We start from the raw sequence: 23,869 nt of genomic DNA, 5'->3' as shown, positions 1-23,869 counted from the left end.
ATTTCCTGTCATTTGAAAATTTTAATTTTCCAGAGCTAGTTATATTAACTGCCCTAGAAAGACTTTCTGAATCACTACAATTAATTGATCAGTGGGTATTTCCTTTTCTTTGACAAAGGACAATTGTTTTACTCCTTCTATAGGCCATAGAGATCCAAATCAAAGAAAAAGGGAAGCAGAAGGGGAGGAATCCAGTATTTCTCAATGCAGTACATAGAGAGGTAATTGAGGGAGAAACTTGTTTATGTCGTTAGTTACATGTTTAATATGAATCAGTAAAAAATGGAACTGGGCTTACAGATTTGCATTGGAAAATGCAACAACACATTGGATGTGTCCGGGAAGTCAGGAGACCCCAGGAATTCCATCAGAGTGTGAAACGGAAGACGGTCACTTTTCAAAATTAGGTTTACTGACCGTGTCCAAATCCATCTGAAACATGACTAAATATGTCTGGGGCACAGAGAAAATGCAGAGATTTGCCATGTGGCCAAGATTGGGCTATGGTTGAAGACATCCATTCCCCCCCAACCCCCGACATCATGCTGTGTGTCCCCTCGTAAGGAGCCACAGGAGGATTTTCTCTGAAGCCTCAACTAGGAAAAACTATCCTTCACCGAAAATCGGCTTATTTTAAATCCATGGGTCTATGATTCCTGTACCTAATCATACTTTTGCTGACCTCCCCTCCTGGTTTTGTTTTACTCTCCTCCCAATATAACTTGCCCTCCCTCAGCCTCCACATCTTCCCTCATCAATTTATTTTGTGTATATATACAAAATAATACATACACTTCATAGTATACACATTTTTAAGGCTTTAAGAATTTTTAATTCTTTCTTTGGAATAGAGGAAATTAACCAAACAATTCATCGGAAATATATACAAATTTGAAGAAAATACTAACTTTCTAAGATAAGAATAACATACGTACCCTGAAACTCCTGTGACTTTAGTAACTTGTGGTACACAAAAGCTTCTAATAACATTTATTTACACAGTTGACCCTCTTGTGCATTTTGCTCAGTCTCATCCAACGATGAGAATGTCTATTCTGAATTGCTCTGCACATCTGGATAGTTACATATGTGAATTAAATTCACAGTGCACTTAATTAAAAAAAATTTTACAAAAATAAAGCACTGCATTTATTACAATTTTACAGAGAGGCACACAGGAGTACGACAAGTCACTGAAGCAAAAGTCTGTGGTCTGTGAGAAGTCAGGTGGTAGATGAATTTCAAGCTTTGCATGTTCTGGTCCAGGGGTTACTGAGGAATGCAGCTAATATCAAGAAGGATACCAACAGTAAGCCCTTGGCCACGCACTGAGAATAAGGCTCCCCTGCAAGAAAATGAACCAAATGAAGCACAATTCTTATTTCTTAACTATTTTGGTAATTAGGTAGAAATAAACCAAAACAGTAATAGTGATCACTCCTAACTGGCAACCTTATTAGTAAATCATTTAAAACTCTTCCTATGCGTTTTAAGTTTTCTGTGACACATATTTTTAAAAAATATTTTAATTGGCAAAACATAATGATCACCCTTCCAGAGATCTGCTTTGCCCTACCTTGATGATACCGGGTCAATGGGTACAGAAGTTCCGGCCAGCACACCTCATTTCTGTTACAGTCATACTCCGTAAAATTGATCTGGAATCTAGGAGACATTTTAGAAGATTACAATAGGCACAACAAAGCACGCTTTTGATGAAATGTGTCAAACTTGATTAAAGAAATAAACTTCTTCTTTTCAAGTATCTGTTTTGCTGCTTCCTAATAATGGTAACTAGGTTATCAACTGGATTACCTTGTCAGTGGACGGGGTAACCGTGCAGGTATCTTAATAAACTGGACGGATGCACTGACAGGGAAAAGGTCGGCCTTATCCTCACAAGTAAGCCCACACTGGAATTGCCAGTTCACCGTAGAGAACCTGGGAGGAAAAGATTATGCAGGTAACACATCCACCACTCGTTTCTAGTCTGTTAAGAGCATGAGGGAACCAACAGCAACAATATAAACTAGGATTCTCTTAAAGAAGCTTCAAATTCTACTAGCGCTTTTCCCCCCTTTGGACGATGTAAACTTTCCAACATATGCACAGGGAGAGAGAGTAGCATGGCGAACCTCACAGGCTGATCACCCTGCTACAAAAATAAACAATATAATAATAAGAACAGCAACAACTAGCCATCTTGGAGGGTCTTCCAGGTGCCGGGCAGAGTACGAAGGTGCTCTATACACATCATGTACGCACACACCACATCACTCTCAGAAGAGGGCTACCAGCCGTTGGGTGGTTAACGTCTGTTGTTTCTGCCTATCCAGCACCCCATCCCCTTTTTCTGGCAACTGCACCCCAGCCTCCCCTTGGGGAAACCCCTCCTCACAGTATTCCCTACTCAGTATGCCTGGATTATTATATTCCCCCCCGGATTTCATCTTTGTACCCCAAGAGACCATGCAGAATCCCTTACACACAGCTTTATAAATACCTGTGAGAACAAGTTACCATTATACACATAGTTGATAACATATTTCATTTATACACATAATCATGTTGCTAATAACTACAATTCATAAATAATCAGATTGCACATTAGCATTTCCCTATTCTTTGGAGCACCAGCAACTTTACTGACTCTCTCTAAATTACACTTACCCAAGATGCAATCATACCTTGTCTCTATGCCAAGTATCTCCTGCTGAGTAATCCCTTCCACTGCACCAGCATCTGAGATGAGGATGCGGATATGCAGTCGGGCAGGAATATCCACGCAGATGCCGTTCACACTGACAGGAGGGTCTGCCCCTGTATCAGGGGCATCTGCACCTGTAGAAATGTCAAGTTGTGCGTTTTGGAAAGAATAATAGCAGTTTTCCTACAGCGCCATGATACAGGGGAAAAATGGGAAATGTTATGAGATAGGAATCACATGAAGGCATCTCTCGTCTCTAACGGGCTCTCGGTACCGCCACTCCGTGCCTAGCCCTTGTGTTCAAAACGTCTCCTGGTCTGTTCAGTCACCGGAACTTTAAAATCCCAGACCCACTGGGGCACCTGGGTGGCTCAGTCGTTAAGCGTCTGCCTTCGGCTCAGGTCATGATCCCAGCGTCCTGGGATCGAGCCCCGCATCGGGCTCCCTGCTCAGTAGGGAACCTACTTCTCCCTTTCCAGCTCCCCTGTGCTTGTGTTCCCTCTCTCGCTATCTCTCTCTGTCGAATAAATAATTAAAAAAAAAAAAAAAAATCCCAGACCCACATAATAAAACCAGACATCCTGATTCAGTTCCCAAGCTCCAAGCTCCCCCAGAGTTTTAGCAGAAATACCATCCAACTGCAGTAAAATACCATGAGACTGAGTCCATGCTCTTGCTGTTCTAGTACAAGCCGTCTAAGACATTCACAATCCATGCGAACAACTGTAGTTAGGATGGATTAAACAGTGAAGAAGCAACAGAGTAACACAATGGAAGAGAAGACAACTGAATAAGAGATGAATAACTACAGGAGGTGGGTGGCAAGTTGTGAGGGGACACTGGAGGGACTTGAAAGTTGGTGACAGTTTATGACTTCCAACTTCCTCCTCCTCGATGCACACGTTCGACATCTCTTCTGTTTATCAACCAGGATCAGGGTTGATTTTGGCTTAGAGACAACATAGAAGCCAAGTGCCTTCACCTTGAAGGCCGCAAAATGTCATCACCTCAGACTTCTTACGTAACCACCTTGGGTTCTCCGTCTTGAAACCTCCCATTCTTTCTACTTCTCAGGTGCTTTACTGACTCCTTCCCTCCATCCGTCGGGCATGCCACAGCCCATCCAGCTGGCCTCGTGGCAAAGCCCAGGGGTTGACAAGCCCCACCCTCTGGATTCTGTCTCCAAATGAGGATCTAACTCTGGGCCTAGTGACTTAAGTGCGGGGCACAAGAGGATCGGTGAATCACAGCCTGAGAGCCCCATGGCCCCCAGGACCCCTCCCAAAGTCAGAGAGTGATACGGGGCGCTTCCGGCCCACAGACATATTACATGATCCCTCACCGCCCAAAGAGGGCTGGGGACCCAGGTGTCGTAATGATCCAAACCAAATCATAAGGGGTGAGGAGAGCACAGGCACGTGTCTGGGTGGTCCTCTGTGTGAATTCCAGGCTGCTGAGCGGAAGTGACCGGAGGTGGTATGGAGAGCAGGATCCAAAAAGCTGCTTACCACCAGCCAGGCAGACGGGAGGGGCACAGCAGGATCCTCAGTGACAGGAGGGGACTTAGGACAGCAGATGCTGCAGAGCCAATTCTTTCTGGCCCCAAAAGACAATGCCATTAATCAGAGCACTAGCAGAAGCTGTCCTGTTGGCACATTTCCACACTCAAGACTCCCCTGACTTGCCAGCCAGGGAGCCAGCAAAGAGGCTGGAAGCCTGGGTCTGGGGTCCAGCTCCGCCACGACCAACTGAACCCTCGAGCTTCTGCCCTGACGAGCCGAGTGAGCGGCAGCTCAGTGGCGGCCAGACGGACGTTTTAGATCGGAAGGTGACCCCAGGCCTGCTGTGGCAAGGAAGTGTGGCTCACGGCCACTGCCTGGGCCTCACGCACCCCACCTCCTCGCGCTCGATCCCCTGCCAGCGCGACGCTGCAAATGCCTCCGCCCAAAGGCCCAGGACTCCAGCCTTTCTACCCGGCCTGGGTGGGGCCTGCTACCCTTATCTGCTACCCCTGCACTTCTTTCTGCTGTAACCGCTGTCCTGAGAGACAATTCACACACCATACAATTCACCCAGTTAAAGTGTACAATTCAGTAGTTTTCAGTATATTCAGAGCTACGCAGCCATCACCAAATTCCATTTTTACTGCCCCAGAAAGAAACCCTGTATCCATCAGCGGTCACTCCTCACTCCTTCCCACCTGCACCAGCCCCTGGCAACCACCCATCTGCTCTCTGTGGCGACAGATCCGCCCGATCTGGGCCTTTCATACACATGGCACCGTACAGTTCGGGGTCATGTCTGTCTGGCTTCTTTCACTCAGCATCATCTTTTCAATCACCTTATTTTAAATTAACAACATTGCTTTTATAAATTACAAAGTCCGGTCTCGATTGCCTATATTCCTTGCAAACGAAAACAGCAAAGCAAACTGAAATGCACTGAAAATCTTCAATCTTCATTTAGATCTCCTTTTACAAAGGCTGTTAGCTCATAAAACAACTGGGCAATCTGAACTTCATGTGGATTTCCTCTTAAAAAAAAAAAAGCACAAAAAAACCACAAAAGGCCTCATGAAGAAGAGGTAAAGGATGTGAAGAGCCTGCTGCCCGGAGAGCTAACCTCTAAACAAACATCAGTTGAGCCTCAGCGAAGGAGGAAGACCCATCCCGTGGGCTCCCACGCACGGCCAGCGCCGTGCACTCCTAGCGGCAAGTTACACGCAGCACACGTTCGCAGCTGTGACTTACGGATTATTTCGAGCCAGTCGTCACTAGGATGGTTGTAATCAGAGTTGCCTCTCGTCGCAACATGAGTTGCTTGTATTAATGAGTCAAGCAGCTCGACAGCATTCTCCCTGCAAGAGAGTAAGACATTTCTCAGCACATGGCCAGTGGCTCTCATCCTGAAGTCCTTTCCAGGTTGTGCTTGCAGGGGGCCTAACTAAAATCTGCCAGAGGGAATGGCATTAAAAGCTGGCTGGGTGTCTGCATTCTCTTCCATGGCCCGTCCAGGATGGACCTGAGCCACCAGGGGAAGACATACAGAAGCAGTCGTTCACTTTGGATTTTAAATGTTGGTATCATGTAGTTTACAGGCTCCACTGAGTGTCATAAAACTTGGGAGGTGCGTAGATCACATACCAAGTTACCAGGATAAATTTATAGGCCAGAAGGATCCGAGAGCAAAAGGAACCTAAATATTTTAGCTAGAATTTTGTGCCAGAAGATTAAGTGAAGATTAAAAATTGGAACTTGGCGGGCTTCTGGGTGGCTCAGTCGGTTGAGCATCTGACTCCTGATTTTGGCTCAGGTCGTGATCTCAGCATTGTGAGATCAAGCTCTGCGCTGTGTCCCACACTGCAGCCTGCATGGGCTTCTCTCTGTCCTTCTCCCTCTCTTAGAAAAAAAAGAAACTGGAACTTAGCATCCCTCCTTTCTGGTGATGTCTTTGGCAGGTACAAATCTTATAAACTTCAGGGGAGAGACTGCAGACTCCAGCGTTATTCCCCACGACCAAGAGCTTTGCGGGTAACTTACACCTGCAATCTACTTCCCTGCTTAGTGCCTCCCCATCTTTTCTCAGCTCCCAAAAGAACCACGCTACTCAGGATGTGTTATAGATGAAATGGGTGTAAGAATGGATGCAATTAAAAACCACAACGAGATACCACTTCACACCTACTGGGACGGCAACTATCAAAACAACAGAAACTAACCAGTGTTGGGAGGATGTGGACAAATTGGAACCGTCTCACATTCCTGGTAGGAATATAAAATGGTGCAGCCACTGAAAACGATGTGGTCGTTCCTCAAAAAATTAAACATCTAATTACTATATAACCCAGCAATTCCACTCCTGGGTATACGCCCAAAATCACTGAAAGCAGGGACTCAAACCAAAACTGGCACATGAACGTTCATGGCAGCACTGTTCAACAGCCAAAGCTGGAAACAACTCAAATGTCCCTTAATGGGTGAACAGATCAACAAGACGTGGTAGAGCCGTACAGCGGAACAGGATTCAGCCGCGAAAGGGAACAAAGCACTGACACCTGCTAGGGTGCATAAACCTCGAAAACATTAAGCTGAGTGGAAGAAGCCAGACACAAAAAGCCACCTATTGTAGGATTCCATTTATATGAAATGTCCAGAATAGGTCAATCCCTAGAGACAGAACACAGATGGGTGGTTGCCAGGGGCTGGGGGAGGGGGGAACGGGGAGGGATAGTTAATGGGTACAGGTTTTCTTCTGCAGAGATGAAAATGTTTTGGAACTAAATAGGGGTAGTGGTTGTATAACATCATGAATGCACTAAATGTCACTGAACTATTTACTTTAAAATGGTTAATTATCTTACATGAATTTCACCTCAATTTAAAAAAAAAAAGAATGCATATGCATATCCATAAACACACCTTCCAAATGCCACCCAGACAATTAAGTGCAAAGTTCCTTATATACCATGTAACAAGGCTTATGTATTCTTTTTTTTTTAAGATTATATTTATTTATTTGAGAGAGAGAGAGCAAAAGCACAAGCAGGGGGAGCAGCAGAGGGAGAAGCAGACTCCCCGCTGAGCAGGGAGCCCAACACAGGACTCGATCCCAGGACCCTGAGATCATGACCTGAGCCAAAGCAGATGCTTAACGACTGAGCCACCCAGGCGCCCCAAGGCTTATGTATTCTTTCAGTGTTATTCACACCAGTTATATCTGCCTCCTGTCCTTTTTTTTTTAAAGATTTTATTTATTTATTTGAGAGAGAGAATGAGAGAGAGAGAGAGAGAGAAAGAGAGCACATGAGAGGGGGGAGGGTCAGAGGAAGAAGCAGACTGCCTGCTGAGCAGGGAGCCCGATGTGGGACTCGATCCCGGGACTCCAGGATCATGACCTGAGCCGAAGGCAGTCGCCTAACCGAGCCACCCAGGCGCCCTGCCTCCTGTCCTTTTTATGCTTCTAGGAGTATTGGGTTCTAACGATGAACAGACTTTAGCAGAGTAACCGCATAAACATGGATGAAAGGGCTCTAGTCCCAAGAAAGAACTCTATTTTCCCTTCTATCAATGTCTGATTCAATTCTTTTTTTTTAAGTAGGCTCCATACCCAATACAGAGCCCAACACTGGGCTCAAACTCACAACCCTGAGACCAAGACCTGAGCTGAGACCATTAGTCGGACGCTTAACCGACGGAGCCAGTCAGGCGCCCCTGAAACAGTTCTAAAGAAACTGTAATTTTTGTCCACTACCACTTTACACAAGTGTGTTATGCAGACTGCAATTTTTCACATACATGTTGTCTTTAGTTTTCATGGGGTGAATTCATTTTAAGCAAACCACTCAAAACACAGGCAGATTCGCCAATGATAACGCTCACCTGAGCTGAGTACAGTTTTCATGGATCCCAACTTCTAAAAGACACCCAGATAGTGCATTTTCTCCAAATAAAATGGGTTTGAGAGTTGCTGATACACACAATCCCCTTCCAGCTAGAAAATAAAAAGATTATCCTCTTACCATTTTTGCTAAATGAAAGTAAAGATTTACTTCAAAGTTTTTCTTGAAAAACAGAAAACAATCAGTAGAAATAAAGTTTCCAATTTTCTCAAGAACTGAGGTCATTGTTACTCTAATCCTTTCAAAGCTGAACAAAGGCGCCTTTCTATATCAGAATACCTGGCCCAGGATCAATGGTTTATTCTGAACATGAAAGTTAATGCCTTCTGGCAGATGTGGGCACTCACCACCAAGGCAAAGATTTTCCATTGTTTGGAACAAAGTTATGGTCGAATCTCCAATTAGCACCATCCTGGGCTACAGGCAACAATGACAAGAGACTCTCCAGCCAGCCCCGTATTTAAAGATTTTGTTTGTTTATTGGAGAGAGAGAGAGAGAGAGAGCCACCAGTGTGAGCAGGAGGAGGGGCAGAGGGAGAGAGAATCTCCAGCAGACTCCCCACTGATCACGGAGCTGGACTCAGGGCTCCAGCCCATGACCCTGAGATGTGACCTTGAGATCATAGCTGAAATCGAGAGTCAGATGCTCGACCAAGCCACCCAGGCGCCCCAGCCAACCCCATGTTTAAATCTCTCTTATAAATAACCAGCACTTCAGGAGCAATGTTAAATTTAAAACCAAACTAAAGAAAGCTGTAGAAGCATGATCTCCTCCACCCTCCCCACCCTCACCCCCAGCTAAATAAACCAACGAGAATTTAAAGTGATTAACTACTTGATTAGTTTCAAAATAAGGCAGTATTTCCAATTCTAGTTTATCAAAGAGCGAATCATATTACCAAACCAGATTACCCGATTGCCAAAGGTATAAAGTCGTCTCATTATTCATCCTGTTGGTATTTAGAGCTCGAACAGGCTTGCCAAGTTGGTAACCTAGACAAACACAATAATGAGAGGTAGCTAAAGTTAACCTAACATAGCAACCCCTCCTCATCAAATAGTATAAAAGAGGAATATGCAACGAAAGGAAACATACAGGCAAAGCTTTGTCAGAATACACTTGAGAGAAACCATCTTCTTTCCTTTTGTTTTTTTTTAACAAAGCTTTTTGTGTGACTTTTTAAAATAAATTTTGAAATTAAAATCTGACAAGGCACGAGCAGGCAAGAATCAGTCCAGGGCCCTCACACCAGGAATCAAACGCCAAGCAGGCCAGTTACTAAGTACTGCTGAATGATCACTACTGCTGGTCAGTCCCAGGCACTTTGAAAGGAGACTTACACCAAAGTAACCTTTCGATGGAACACTCTGGTAAATCAGTCCCACCCCGGGACAATTCAGGTCTTATTCCCGTTCTCTTCTATTAGCCTGCCTTACTGCTTCCACTTTTTTACTATGAAAATGTTCACATGTACACAAGAGTTGAAAGGAATACCACCCAAAATCAACAACCGTGAATTTCCAGCCAGATTGGTCTTCTCTGTATTACATAAGCATATACATACATATTTATTTTGGGCGAGACCTTTTGAAAGTAAGTTGTAGACTTGACACTTCACCTCTAAAAGCTCTAACATACATCTCCTGAAATGAAGGATATCCTACATAACCATGATACCAATATTTCTCCTGAGAAAATGAATAATTCCCAATAATCAAAGTATATCCAGTTCATACCTCTATTTCCACGTGTCCCCAAAAAAACATGTTTTAGAGCCATTTTTACAAACCGAGATGCAATCAGGGTTCACGCCTAGTGCTTGTGTTTCCCACGTTACTTCTCAGCATTCCTGAACCAGCCGGAATTGAACCAGGGTTCATCGCTGCCCACCCACACCTCCCGTTCCTTGCTGCCTCCCTGGCCGCCCCCAGGTTATTCCTGTTCCCAGCCCGCACTATCTGCTTTCCAAGGTACAATCTCCTCCACACAGCCCAGAATAGAAACTTGCCGAGGGCAGAACTGTGACTCTGCTTTTCTTGCAGCACTGAGATCAGAACCTGCACAAACTAGAGACTTCACACAGGTCCTTAATGATGGGAAGTGTAGGTGAACGGTCAACATTCCACTTCTCTGAAGTTCTAGAATGCCTGTCCGTGAGTCCAGCACACATTTATTAATTATCTTGTATTGTTCTCTGTTGTTTCTATGACCTGGTGCCGTCTTTCCAAGTAAGAGAATTAATTCCTTGAGAATCGGGCCCATGTAGTGTACTCCTCCTAAAACCCTTCCTGCCTTGGAAAGTGCTAGAGAATGAATGGCTGCGTATACACAAACTATCTCACGGACTGACTGGTTCTGGCTCGTAATCAATTCATTCTTTTTTGACAAGAGCGTCAACATTTTTCACATATTCTGATGGTGTTTCTCAGAAATCCTGTGAAATTAAATAATGACATGAAAACCCTTAAATTCCAGGAGGCTGCTTTGAAATCCAAGCATAAAATCCAAAATTCCACATTAACAAGTACACTAAAATCTCATTTAAAAGAAAAAGATATATATAAGTAAAATGGAACATGCATTATTAAATCAACATATACAAATATTGAAAATCACGCAAACTAAAAAGTTACTTTAACTTTAAAAAGTTGTTCCTTCATGGTTACTTACTGCCTAATGAAGAGTAGTAAAAGGAAGAAACAAGTTTTTAAAAAAACAATGATAGTTTATCCAACATATATTTACTGGACACCTACTATGGTCCAAGTCAGTGTTGCCGAACAGAAATATAATGTAAACCACATATGTGATTTTAAAATATGACACAGTTTTAGAATTTTTTAGACATTTAAAAATGTTTTTCTGGTAGCCCCATTAAAAAAAGAGAGAAAAAGTAGATGAAGTTAATTTGAATAATATATTTTATTCAACTCAATATATCCAAATATTACCATTTCCACATACGCCAGTGGCCACATTGCGCGGCTAGCGGCTGGCATGTTGGACGTGCAGTCCTCCCTACTGTTCCAGGTGCTGAGGAGGCAACGGTGAATTAAAGAAGCAAACAAATACACAACAAATCAGGTGATGCTATATTTGTACATAAGCACAAAATGCACAACATGACCGGAAGTTCACAGTCCCTGTGAAGTCTCTCCACAGAACCCCAGGTTAGGAACCCATCATCTATAGCTTCTTAGTTCTATAAGAGCTAATTTTACCAACATTATTCGGCATTATCTTTTTTTCAAAAGACTAGTAGCTAAAGAGAAAGAATGTTTTGCATTTACAACTACACTTACAACACGTCTGGTAAAAAAAAAAAAAGTTGTTATCAGAAAAAGAATACAGTGTCACAAAAGAGAAAGAGAAAGGTTAGAGTCACAAACTAAAATTGGAGAGAGTGAGTTATAATCACTGTAGCACAAGAGAATTGAATTAAAATATGTTTGTAGGATCAGCAATTGACATACACTGTCTTACCTGGATTCCCAGAAAATTCCTTTTCATCACCACTATTATAGCTTAAAAATTTTACTGTAAATCTCTGTGTCATGCTCCCTAGAAATAAAACAAAATAAAAATATAATGTGCACCATTTCACTAGGAAAAGAAATTATCCCTCATAGTGTTATTTTCTTTACCTTATAATTACATCTTGACATGCAAAAGAAAAAAATGTTTTCTATTAAATTACAAATACAAATAAGAAACAAGTCTGACTTAGTTTTATGTGTTAATAATTATGAGAATCGTAAAGAAAGAAAAAAAAATGTTTTAAGCTGAAAACATTCTCACTGCCCTCAACAAAGTTACCTTTCTGGTGGGCATTAATTTCTGCTCTAATAATTTTGACATTTATTTCAGTGATTGTATTATTATTCCATCTGAAAATATAATGTTCTTCCACATTGACGTTTCTGGAGGCTGATTCATTGCTTAAAAGTGTTTCTGCAAATAAAAAATACTTTCATAAATTAACGACCCTCCTTGGGTTCAAGTCTATTATTGGCCCCACCAAGCCAGCACTGGCCCCCTCCTCTAGAGCATCACAGCGTCCTGGGTGAAGTCTGCCCTTTCCTTCCATTTCCATACCCCCAGAATGCGGCTCATGGCTCGATACACAGCACACGCTCGGTCAAATATTTGTCAAAGATGAAGGACTACAGAATGTCAGCCCCACAGGAGCAGAGGCCTGACGTCTAGCTCACTACTATGTTGTAGGCACTTTGCTAAGATTTGATGAAGAATACATTTGAGAATTTCAACACATTGTAGGGAAACAAAAATATCCTTCACGCACAACCAAAGTCCTGGTACTATTGGCCAAACTCTGAATAACTTGTTCGGCTGCATCAAAACTGCAAAGTTTAGTTATTAAAAAAAAAAAAAAAAAGAAGGAGAAGAAAAGAGAGCAAGAAGCCGACATGCTGGCTCCCTGAACAACATTTCAGAAAAGGTCCAGAGGCCCTGAAAGCTAGCAGGGACCCCGGAGCCCACAGAACTCAGGGCTGTGAGGACTGGCAGACACCACTCTCAGAAGCAAGGCAAGACGGAATAAGGAACAAACCAAATGTGGAGCAGACAAAACCCTAAGTGTTGTGAACCGCCTTAAATTCCTCATAAAAATCTATTTTCCTCTAGGACTGCATATTATTTATAAGAAATGACCTACATATTTCTGTAGAGGGCATATGAAAGCGTCAATTCAAATACCTGTCCCGGAGATGAATCTGTCTGGGTCGGCTGCTTCCTCATAGACCACTTTTGGTGTAACGATGCCTGAAAAGATACAGAAGTCAGCCTCCCGGGGACGACACGGCCCAACACGATCGTGTTTACTTATTCAAGGGAAAGCTTATCAGGCAACTACGGTAACTGCGCCCAGCCCGTGTGCCAGCTACCAACCTCTCTCCCACTCCCCAAATGCCAGCCGTGGGAACCCCACTGTCCTTGGCATCTGGTAATGGCTGAGGAGGAGATTCCAGCCAGTGACAGAGATGCAGAGAGCTACTCTCCTGTAGGAACAAACATGCGGGCCACTGCCAGTGGGAACGGAAGATGGTGCGCGCGCTCTAGAAGCGGTTTGGTGCTTCCTCAGAAAGTCCAATCACCACGCGACTTGGCAACCCCACTGCTGGGTGGACAGCCGAGAGAGATGCAAACGTGAGCCCGACAGACATGTGCACACCAGCGTTCACAGCAGCATGATCACAGCCGCCAAACGCGGGGAACAACCCAAATGCCCATCAAAGGATGAACGGATGACACATGTGGCACAATTATTCACAGGATGGACTAGGACCAAGCCACGAAAAGGAGCGGAGTTCTGGTCCATGCCACGGCGTGGGTGAACTTTGCAAACGTGATGCTAAGTGAAAGAAGCCAGACACAAAGACCACCTATTATAGGATTCCTCTTATATGGAAAGCCCAGAACAAGCAAATCCATAGAGACAGAAAGGGGGTGAGCGGTCGCTAGGGGCCAGGGTATAGGGTCTCCTTTAGGGGAAGGAAAATGTTCTGGAACTGAACAGAGGGGGTGGTTACACAGCACTGTGAAGGTCCTAAATGTCACTGAACTGTCCACTTTAACATAATTTTATGTTATGTGAGTTTTACCTCCAGTTGTAAAGAAGAACTAACATCAACATGCTGCCCTATGGAACTGGACTTCTTCTGAAGAAAACATTTTCCTCAATTGGCAGTTCAGATATTTTAAGTAGATCCAGTAGAAGTGATTTATATCCTCATGAGATCACAGTTTATGTAGACATTCACATCTGTATCCCTTTTTTTTTAAGATTTATTTATTCATTTGAGGGAGAGAGAGAGAGCACGCGTGGGGAGGGGCAAAGGGAGAGAGAGAGGCTGAGAAGCAGACTCCCCGCTGAGCGCAGAGCCCGACAACGACGCGAGGCTCGATCCCACGACCCTGAGATCATGACCTGAGCCGAAATCAAGAGTCAGCTGCTTCACCGAATGAGCCACCCAGGAGCCCCACGTTCTCTTCTCAAACCAATGTACCATACCTCCTACCGCACCATTCTTGATCTTCGCATTGATAACACCATCTTGCTCTCGGTACGCTTCCAAACTAGTGGTGCAGCGCACATCAAAATTCTGAAGGAATGCCACCGGCGCGTTCTGCATGCACTGCCCAGCCAGGGACACCTGAGGGCAAGGGGAAATCCCAGCAGGCCTATGACCTCTCTTCAAGTCAGAAAATACAGGTCAGCGTCCCACACAGACTTGCTTTCCGCAGCCTGCTCCTCCTGCTGGGTGAGTTTCAATAACGAGTTCACTGACTAGATGACCCATAAATAGACTATGCAGATCATTTGCTAATCAAAGTCTGGAAGCCACTGGTTGAGGAGTAGAAGTATTTAACAAAAACAAAGAAAACTCCCGGCTCCATTTACTTTGCAGAAACATGATTATATTCAACTTCATTTTCTCTCCCTCGGGACAACCAGATTTTTGTTAAAACCATAAAAATGGAGTCCTTGAACAACGAAGAGAGATGGTTTAGACTCCCATGTCTTCTTCCCACAGATATATGATTTTGGACTTAAAAAAAAAAAAACAAAGATCACATAAAACTCCACAGCCTTGAGATAATTTTCAAAGTTCTGGAATATTATATTAAACTATATACTTATAGCTTACTGGAAATCGGCTGTTAAACTAACAGAAGTGCATAATTGTAGTTCCATGGAAATTGATAGAATGTCTTTGGTTGTTAAGTTCACTCTGAGATTTAGCAAAATCAGTGGCTAATTTAAGAGAGGCTGTTAAAAATAAAATCCACAGACCATAAAGAGTTGAGTGCCTGGAAATTCCACAGGAGAAAAATAAGGAACTTAGGATGAGACTTTTTAGGTGCAGAAATTCAATTAACAACAGGATGGGAAAAAATATCAAAGGCCCCTAGCACATTAAAATTGAAATTCTTACCTGCGGAATGGTAAAATATGCCTTGTCTACAGTCATGATCGGATCTCCTTGCTTGTAACCGAAGTCTGAAAAGTCTCTTAGATCAGTATGCAGATGCACTTCAAAGGAAGCGTGCTGCCGAGGGGAACTGTAAATCAATGAGAAGGATCACCACTAATACTCACAGCTATTATCTGCTAAAAACAATTCTTCTTTTAATTTTTGTTTTACTTTTTTAATTACAAAAATAATACGTGGACTAAAAGCCACAGAGGTATACACTTGAAAGTGGTTAGAGGTTAATTTTATGTTACATGAATTCTACTTCAATAAGAAGAAGAAGAAGAAAGTTGTAAAATTTCAACATCAGGGGAAGGTACAAGAAAGAAAATCAAGACCCCGGGAGCCCAGCACTCCTTCCCCAAACCCAGATGAGCACTATTAACTGTTTGCGGTATCAACAATTTCTCTTCAGTGAAGCCCAATTCTTTCAAATGCTTAAAGCAAAATGAACTTGCTAACAGAAATCTAGAACCGAATCTCGAACGGAGGTGGGCAGGCCTGGGCCCGCGAGAGGCCGTGGGCACCCGTGGGCCGCGGCCGGACACGCACACGGAGCCGTGGTAGAAGTAGCCCAGGAAGGGCGAGTTGGCCGGCGAGGACTGCACACACAGGAACGGGGACCAGCCAGGGGCCCCGGGGGGCTCCCGCACGGAGCACAGGTGGTCAAACTCCGGACTGACGTCGCCTCCAAAAACGCCGGTGAAACAGGCCTCTCTGAACAGCTCTGTTAGATCGGACGAGCATTCCTTGAAAGGAAACGCAGAGGAGCAGTGAGCAGACAGAAGCTTCTGTGGTGCCCCTCAGCTCTCAGGCGAGGACGCCGCTGAAGAGGCGTGGAACGTAGTCTCTGTCCAGGCTACTAGCGCTTTGTGCTCACAGGAAGTAAAATCCTGCTAGAATTTCTCTCAATTCCGTAATGAGCCTCTAGGTCAGGAACTTCAAACCTTCCAGGGAACCACATCCTTACTCGAGACGTAAGATGTGCCCACAAAAAAAAAAAGAAAGAAAGAAAGAAAACAATATGAAGAGAAAATAATATGGAATAGACTCCAATTGGGGAATAAAACAGAGTAAACTTCTCTCTTTTTAATTGCCATCACCATCCAAATCCCTAGCCCAGAGAAACCTAAAGACATTTCGAGTCAGGGCAAACAGTACGAACTCTATAAGAATCCTTAAGGTCCATATGAGAACACAGACCTTAATGTCATCAAGAAGTGACTTGATTCCTGTATTTGGTTATTCATCCATATTCTTCCCTGTTTCACATAGCATTGAGAGCTAAAAGTATGCCCTGAATCCCTTGTTTACTGACAGTAGAAAAATAAATTTTAAACAAGAACAATTCAAATTAAACAACTGATCGTGTCTAACGTGGTAAGTAGCAGCTATGCGAAGACATCACTGATCCAGAGGACTAAGCAAGGCCAGTGCTCGGTGCTGTGTACATCGATACCAAATACGACAAACACAAAAGAAGTTAGAAACCGGGTGCAGGACTGCAGTCTGGAAGACAGAGGAAGAGAATACCATCTTGACATTTCTACTGATACTGATTTATCATGTGCTGTATTTTTAAATTAAATATAATTGTTATTATAAGTACAATTGTTAGTATGAGAATTACAACATAAATGAAGGCCCTAAACTTTCCTTTCTACTTTTCCCTTTTCTGTTTTATAAAACCAACCACGATACAATTGCACTCAACCGCAAATGGGAGTGACTGGGGTCCCAGTAAATGTGCCTCTTTCGCATCTCTCATTCCTCTTAAATCGCAAAGAAGGATTAAAAATACGTATCTGACCTGGATCAGGCAACGGTTTCCTAGATATGACACCAAAAGCACAGGCAACAAAAGAAAAAATTGATGAATCGGACTTCATCAAATTACAAAACTTTTGGGCTTCAAATGACATCTACAAGAAAGTGGACGACCTACACAATGGGGGATGTTTGCTGCAAATCCCATACCTGATTTGCAACTAGTATCCAGAAGGTATAATGAACTCTTATAATTTAACAACAAAAAGAGAACCCAATTAAAAAACGGGCAAAGGGTCTAAATAGATATTTCTTGGGATGCCTGGGCGGCTCAGATGGTTAAGCGTCTGCTTCGGCTCAGGTCATAATCCCAGGGTCCTGGGATCGAGCCCCGCGTCAGGCCTGCTGCTCAGCAGGGAGTCTGCTTCTGCCTCTCCCTCTGCCTCTCCCCTGCTTGTGCTCTCTCTGTCTCTCTCTCCCAAATGAATAAAATCTTTTAAAAAATAAAAACTAAATAGACATTTCTTCAAAGATATACACATGGCCAGTAAGCACATTAAAAGATGTTCAACATCATTTGCCACTACAGAAATGCAAATCAAAATCACAGTGAAATACCACTTCACACCCAGGAGGATGGCTAAAATCAAAAAGATTATTGTAACAAATGTAGGTGAGGACATGGGAAAAATCGCAACCCTTCCACACTGCCGATGGGAATGTAAAACGGTGCAGCCACTTTGGAAAACAGTTCCTCAAAAGGTTAAACATACAGTTGCCATAGACCAGAGCAGTTCCACTCCTAGGTACTACACCCAAGAGAAACGGAAGCCCATGTCCAAACAAACCCTTGCACACAAATGTTCACAGAAGTTTTATTCATCACAGCCAAAAAGCGAAAGCAATCCAAATGTCCGTCATCTGCTAAACGGATTGGCAATCTGTGGTCTATCCCTGCAATGGAACGTGACTCAGCCATAAAAAGGAGCAGAGCACTGACACCTGCCACAACGTGGAACCCTTAAAAACAAGATGCCGCCTGAGAGAAGCCAGACGCAGAAGGCCGCAGGCTGTCGGAATCCACAGCGTCCAGAACAGTCCGATCCATAGAGCCAGAGCGCAGATGAAGAGGGGCCTGGGATGAGCAGCGGGCACGGAGAGACTGCAGAGGGGCACAAGGGGTTCTTTCTGGGGTGATGGAAACGTTCTCAAATGGGGTTGTCATGAGGGTTGTGCACCTCTACAGATTTCCCAAAAAAATCACTGAAACAGTGTCTTTTCCTTCCTTTTTACCTTTCCATGGAGGCTTCTCAATAAGACAGTAACACCACCCTCTCAGTATAATCATCTCAATCCTGATTTTATCAGAAGGGATCCATTTTTTCCCTCCCTAAACTAGACCGATGGGACTAGACAAGAAAATACTCAATTTGAAAACAACCTGCAACACAAAACACAATCTCAGTTTTCAAAGCCCGTCCCTCAAAAAGCTGTGGATGGAGAACTGCTGGTATTCTTCACATGCTTTCTGGTATCAGAACTTTTGTGCCCATGATCAGAAAGGACATACCCACCTGGTCACAGCAGCAGCGAACGTCACAGGCCCCAGCTGTCAGGTTACAAGGACAAGGACCAAGTGGCTGATACACCTGGTTGGGAATTACAGTCACATTCTCTGAAAAGTACAAACAACAGAGAAGTCCAGCTATGAAACACTGACAAAGCACTGCCACGTTTTTTGACACACAAAAGAAAGCTGAATCATTGTTTTACAAATCACCAGGACCAAATACGACACATTAAGGAATCCCTGAGCTATGCGTAAACCCTATCTGAGGCCTGTTATCTACTACGCCCACAAAAACCTAAATATAGGAAAATACGCCAGTTATAATAAACTGAAAGTCACGGTTGATCTTAAAGATAATCAAGTGACTAAAACTGACAAGTTGGGATAAATGTAATGCACTGATTCTATTTTTCAATACGCTGAACAATCCCTTTCATAACACGGCTGACATTAAGCATTGACTCCTTCAAATTCATTACCTCCTCCAGCAGATAAAACCCAAACTACGGTGACATTTCAGACAGCTTATCTGGGGCCTATATGGCCACAAGATTATATCTAATCACGCTACCTGCTCAACCTCATATCCTGTCGCACTGCCGACCCGACTCTTCACATCCTGATTCTGGTTCAAGTGTGTAAGTGTGGAGGAAATTAATTTTTACATGGATTGGAAAAGGAATATGTTATATTCCATTTCAACCTCCTAACTCAGAACCCAGAGAGTAATGTTTCCAGTTTCTCTGCAATAATTTATTGGGTAAAATTTCAGTCTGCTGAATTTTACTTTTTTTTTTTTTAAGTAGGCTTCACACCCAGTGTGGAGCCCAATGCAGGGCTCAAACTCACGACTGTGAGATCAAGACCTGAGCCAAGATCAAGAGTCAGACGCTTAGCCAACTGAGCCACCCAAGCGCCCCCTGAATTTTATTTTTGCCCTAGGATTTGGTACATGTTGAAAAACTATGTAGCGATTCTTTCTTTTTTTTTTTTTTTTTTTTAAGATTTTATTTATTTGACAGAGAGAGAGACAGCCAGAGAGGGAACACAAGCAGGGGCAGTGGGAGAGGGAGAAGCAGGCTTCCCAAAGAGCAGGGAGCCCGACACAGGGCTCGATCCCAGGACCCTGGGATCATGACCTGAGCCAAAGGCAGACGCTTAACGACTGAGCCACCCAGGCGCCCCTGCAGCAATTATTTCTTTAAACTCTATGTAACAGTTAACTTCAATGACATGACAGCTGAAGTTCTCTAAAGAACCTCTAACTACATAGTCTATGCTATAATATAGTAGAACCCCAGTATGTCAATGGCATCAGAAATGAGGAGAAGGTCTGAATAACAGACTATGTTACCAGGCAAGGCTCTGACCATCAGCACAATCAAACCCATGGGATGGAAGCAAGGCATTTTAGAATAGGGTTTTACTATATGATATATAGATAGATGTTTGTGTATCTATGTCTCCTCAGCCATTTGCTAGCTTCATTGTTACTAGGCATACCACGTGCCTCCTGTCTGTCCTTCTATCCTTTTTCTTGTTCTGAGCTCTGTCTGACTGGGTGCAAAACGTTTCATACCTTCATGGGATCAGAGCAGACATCTCATAATTACCAGTATACAAATACTCTAATTTTCCTAAGTTTGGCTATTTGTACAAAGACATTTTGAAATATTACCTAAATGTAGTGAATATTTTTTAAAAAAAATTTTATTTATTACCTAAATGTAGTCAAAACGATATTTTTTAAAAGAAAAAAAGCCACCACTTTGAATGGTAGAGCTACCATCAATCCCTCCCATACTTTTTTTTAAGCACCCACTGGATATTATTTTGTTGGTTTGTTTTGAATTTTAAACATTAGAGATTTTTTCTTCTAAAAACAAAACTTTAAACCTTTAAATAGGTCACAGATTCACATGTTCAAAGAATTCAAGAGGATCTAAAAAAAGGTACACGGTGAAGTCCTCACAGCTGGCCCCTTCCTGTTCCCACATCACTCTCCCAAATGGTCTCACATGGTTAGCGTCTCGATAGCCTTCCAGAACTTCTTTATGCACATATAAATATATATTCTCATTCCAGGCTGTAGGCACCCATCTGCATCTGCTTTCCACAGCTGGCGATTTATCTTGGAGACCCTTCCATGCCAGCACGCTGAGGGCAGAGTGGCCTGCTGAATGGCGCCATCTTAACTTACCCTATCCTCCTCCACTTCCAAAATCACACGGAGGACCACAGGGAGGGCATGTGATGAGGGAACTGATGGTGTGGGAGTCTCAAAGTGACAGACCTTTGCTACTAAGGAGGAACGCATCTCCCTTCATCCCAGATGACCAGAAAGGCAAGAGATGCTGGAGTTGGTTGCAGGAGACAGGGGGCATGGCGGTGGCACCTATCAGAGCGGACCCTTCACCACCGGCACACCTACATTCTCTTGTTCTGAGAACACTGCCATGGGAAAGGGAGAATGACACGATACCACTTTCGAGTCTAAACACACATGTGCGCGGTGACGTCTTCTACGGTGCTGGTTACACATCACGAGCTGGAAGTGCCTTCAATTCCAGCAGGAAGAGGCCAGTCAAGTAAACAAGGGTTCTCCACACAATGGAATACCATGCAGCTATTAAAAAGAACGAGGCAAACCTACATTTATATGGAATTTATTTTAAAAGGTATAGAATAGTAAACAGTGTGCTTTGCGTGTGTGTGTGTGTGTGTGTGTGTGTGTTGTTTTTAAACAAGAGAACACCACACACTTCCATAAATTAAGAAGCCGCCTCTGGAAAGGCAGCTGGTGGCAAAAGCTTTCACTGAAAATCTATTGTGGGTTTTTTTGTTTGTTTGTTTTGTAAACTCCTTCATTAATCTTTCCCTTGCTTTTTTGTTTTTGGTTTTGTTTCAAGATGGGGTCACAAGAATCAATACAGAGAAACAAACTTCACTTTCTCCCTTGAAGGCAGTCTATAAGAACACAAACACTAGAGTAAAATAAAATAGATCTTAATTAAGTAAAATAGGACAAAGTGAAAATCTCTAAAATAAGAAAATTAAACAAAAGGGAAGTATGTTTAGAAAGGCAAGACTGACTCAAGAGCAGAGCGCACAGATCACGTGGCACATGCTTTGAGTCCAACAGATAATGTTTGGCATGAATGTTTTTACCATCAAAGACTTTACTTGCCTGATGCATTATGGGCCAAAGAAGAGTTGGCATAAATTTCCACTCGAATGAGTAGATGGGCTAAACAGGATGAATTGCGAGATGCTGAAACCAGAAGAGTCTGGACCATACACGGGGACTCCGAGAAGGAATCCATCTCATTAGAGGAACACCTTTGCCGTCCCCTCTTCAACCTCACTGTCACATCCAACGCATTCTGAAAGGAAAATATGCTGTCTCTTTTAAAGTGACTCAACACAGCGTGAATCATTTTAAGAACACATAATGGAAAACACAATAAAATCACACATCAGCCTCAGTTCACTTTACAAAAGGAGAACTGTACACAAAGATGACATCGTTCTGTTCAATCCCACCCTGTTGCAAGCCCTGATTCCTTATCTTCAGTTTAACAGAAAAGCAAGCCACTTTTGGATAGAGAAGACTAAACACAGGTCTGTCTGGTAAATTAACTCAGTGTATCCACGTCTTTTTACTTTCTTTATCTCCTACCAGCATATCAGCAGAAATTAAATACACACACAAAAAGTCAATGAAAACAATCTCCAGTTCCTGGGATGCAAGTAAAGTCTGCCTTTCTCAGCCTTCATCTCCAGAGTTGATGTCTTGCACATACTAGGCACTCAATAAAACATTTATTAAATGGAAGATATTTCATCTCTTCGGGCTTGAGTATCCTTACACGTAAGCTCAGAGCTGGGTGAGGTCAGTGGTTCATGAAGATTTTTGAGTCACAGGTCCATCTGATAATCTGATGGAAGCTGCCAACCCTCTCAGCAAAATGCACATATATTGTTACAGATAATTTCAGAAGGTTCACAAACTTCTTGAAACTCGTCCAAGGACCCCTGACCCTAGCGTCAGCACCTCTGGGCTGGGCGGGTGCCTATAGATCTGATAACCCCCAGTTTCATGGTAGTTCCAAGCCCAGAGAAAACTGTATCATGTCCAACCACGAGAGCACTGCAGAAACACTAACTGTGGGTCTCCACAGGTGCTCCCAAGAACATGTTTACCTCTGGCCTTATCACAGTGGGGGTCACAGTCAAGCTCCAGTCTTCTGTCTCATTGGTCAGCAGTCCACAAGCTGGAACCGGCAATAATCCTTTAGGAGAGAAGATTAGGATGCAAGGCAGTATTGCTCAGCAGCTAAGGGTGTGCACGCTGGAATCAGGCTCCCTAGGAGGGAATCCTTTTCCAAGCCGAGGACTGGGCCCATCACAAGCTGTGCAACTTCGGACAAGTGACAACCTCTCTGAACTGTAGTGTCTGCATTTGTTAAATGGCATGAAAGCACAGGGGACAGATAGCGCAGTGAATGCTAGCCATTATTGTCCCAAGCTTTCTATCCCTGAGCCTGTCCGTTGGTCCTCTTTGGTCCACAGCAGCCCCCTACCCCTGCTCCCATGGCGACTTTGCAGGGGACGGCGGCCGGGCACCCCGGGGACGCCACCTCCTGCGATGCCACCTCGCCGGCTCCTTGGGCGGCCGGGCCCTGCGCCCCCCAAAACGCCACCCCCACAGGAAGGGCCCGACGTCTTACCTTCCTTGTCCTGCAGCAGGGCCAGGGACACGGTCACGTCCTCGGTGCCTCCGACCAGGGACGCACTGACCGCGGGGCCGGTCATGTGGATGAAAGCAGGAATGAAAACTAGGCGGGAAGGAAGGGGAAGGGCGGACTTACTAGTTGCAAGGACTCCGGGAGGAGTCCCAAGTCTGGCCCCTTAAACGCCTCGTCCCCAACCCCCACTCACCCCCACCCCCGGCCTGCAGGCCCCTGTCCTGCGGTACACACCCAGGTCCCCCCACAGCGGCCTCAGGACGCCCTGCAGAAGGAGGAGCCCCAAGAGCAGAGGGGAGGGCGGCGGCAAGCCCATGCCTGAGGCCTGGCGGGGCTCGCTTCACAGAATCCCGCCCGCCTTAGAAGCCGGGAAGCACGGGACCCGAAGACCCGGCCCGCGCCGCCCCGCCGACGCCATCTTGTCAAGCCAACCGGAGCTATGGCAACCGCCAATCGGCCGCGGGTCTGAAGAGCGGCGGGCGGTGATTGGGCGGACGACAGGAGAGAGCCCGCCCCCGGCCCGGCCCCGCCCACAGGCCCTGGGCCCTTTAATCTCGACCCAAGGGATCAGGAAAAAGTAAGAGTCTGCGTCCAGTTTAAAGAGCTCCCCCAGCCTAGAGTTAATTCAGTCACACAGCATGAGCGAGCCCAGGGGAACTGGCTTCTTAAACACGCTCCTTAAT

At 44.2% G+C, this 23,869-nt stretch overlaps 1 protein-coding gene across 1 annotated transcript; it reads right to left on the bottom strand.

Annotated features, from left to right (window-relative positions):
* Positions 1 to 822: 822 nt before the first annotated feature.
* On the bottom strand, positions 823 to 23,869 carry TCTN2 (tectonic family member 2). The gene is made up of 18 exons (XM_032431427.1): positions 23,421 to 23,869; positions 23,169 to 23,276; positions 22,642 to 22,730; positions 21,626 to 21,821; positions 18,443 to 18,543; positions 15,654 to 15,850; positions 15,063 to 15,189; positions 14,138 to 14,279; positions 12,823 to 12,888; positions 11,923 to 12,057; positions 11,590 to 11,667; positions 9,018 to 9,098; positions 8,086 to 8,197; positions 5,458 to 5,564; positions 2,688 to 2,841; positions 1,816 to 1,941; positions 1,577 to 1,665; positions 823 to 1,345 (listed from the first exon to the last, which is right to left on the bottom strand). Exons 1-18 carry the CDS (start codon positions 23,500 to 23,502, stop codon positions 1,242 to 1,244), a joined length of 2,094 nt encoding a protein of 697 aa, XP_032287318.1. The 5' UTR covers positions 23,503 to 23,869; the 3' UTR covers positions 823 to 1,241.

Source organism: Phoca vitulina, unplaced genomic scaffold, assembly GCF_004348235.1.
Source record: "Phoca vitulina isolate PV1807 unplaced genomic scaffold, GSC_HSeal_1.0 scaffold46, whole genome shotgun sequence".
In the NCBI taxonomy this organism is placed as follows: domain Eukaryota; kingdom Metazoa; phylum Chordata; class Mammalia; order Carnivora; family Phocidae; genus Phoca; species Phoca vitulina.
The sequence above is the reverse complement of the archived record's forward strand: the minus strand, read 5'-3'. Positions and strand labels throughout refer to the sequence as shown.

Bases quoted from the DNA above. Each gene is read 5' to 3' on its own strand.
- TCTN2 (XM_032431427.1), bottom strand. From the start codon at position 23,502: ATGGGCTTGCCGCCGCCCTCCCCTCTGCTCTTGGGGCTCCTCCTTCTG. The intron at 12,058-12,822 runs GTATTTGAATTG...TTTTATTTGCAG, and splicing joins CAGATTCATCTCCGGGACAG to AAACACTTTTAAGCAATGAA. The intron at 1,666-1,815 runs GTAATCCAGTTG...AATGTCTCCTAG, and splicing joins TTACCCCGTCCACTGACAAG to ATTCCAGATCAATTTTACGG.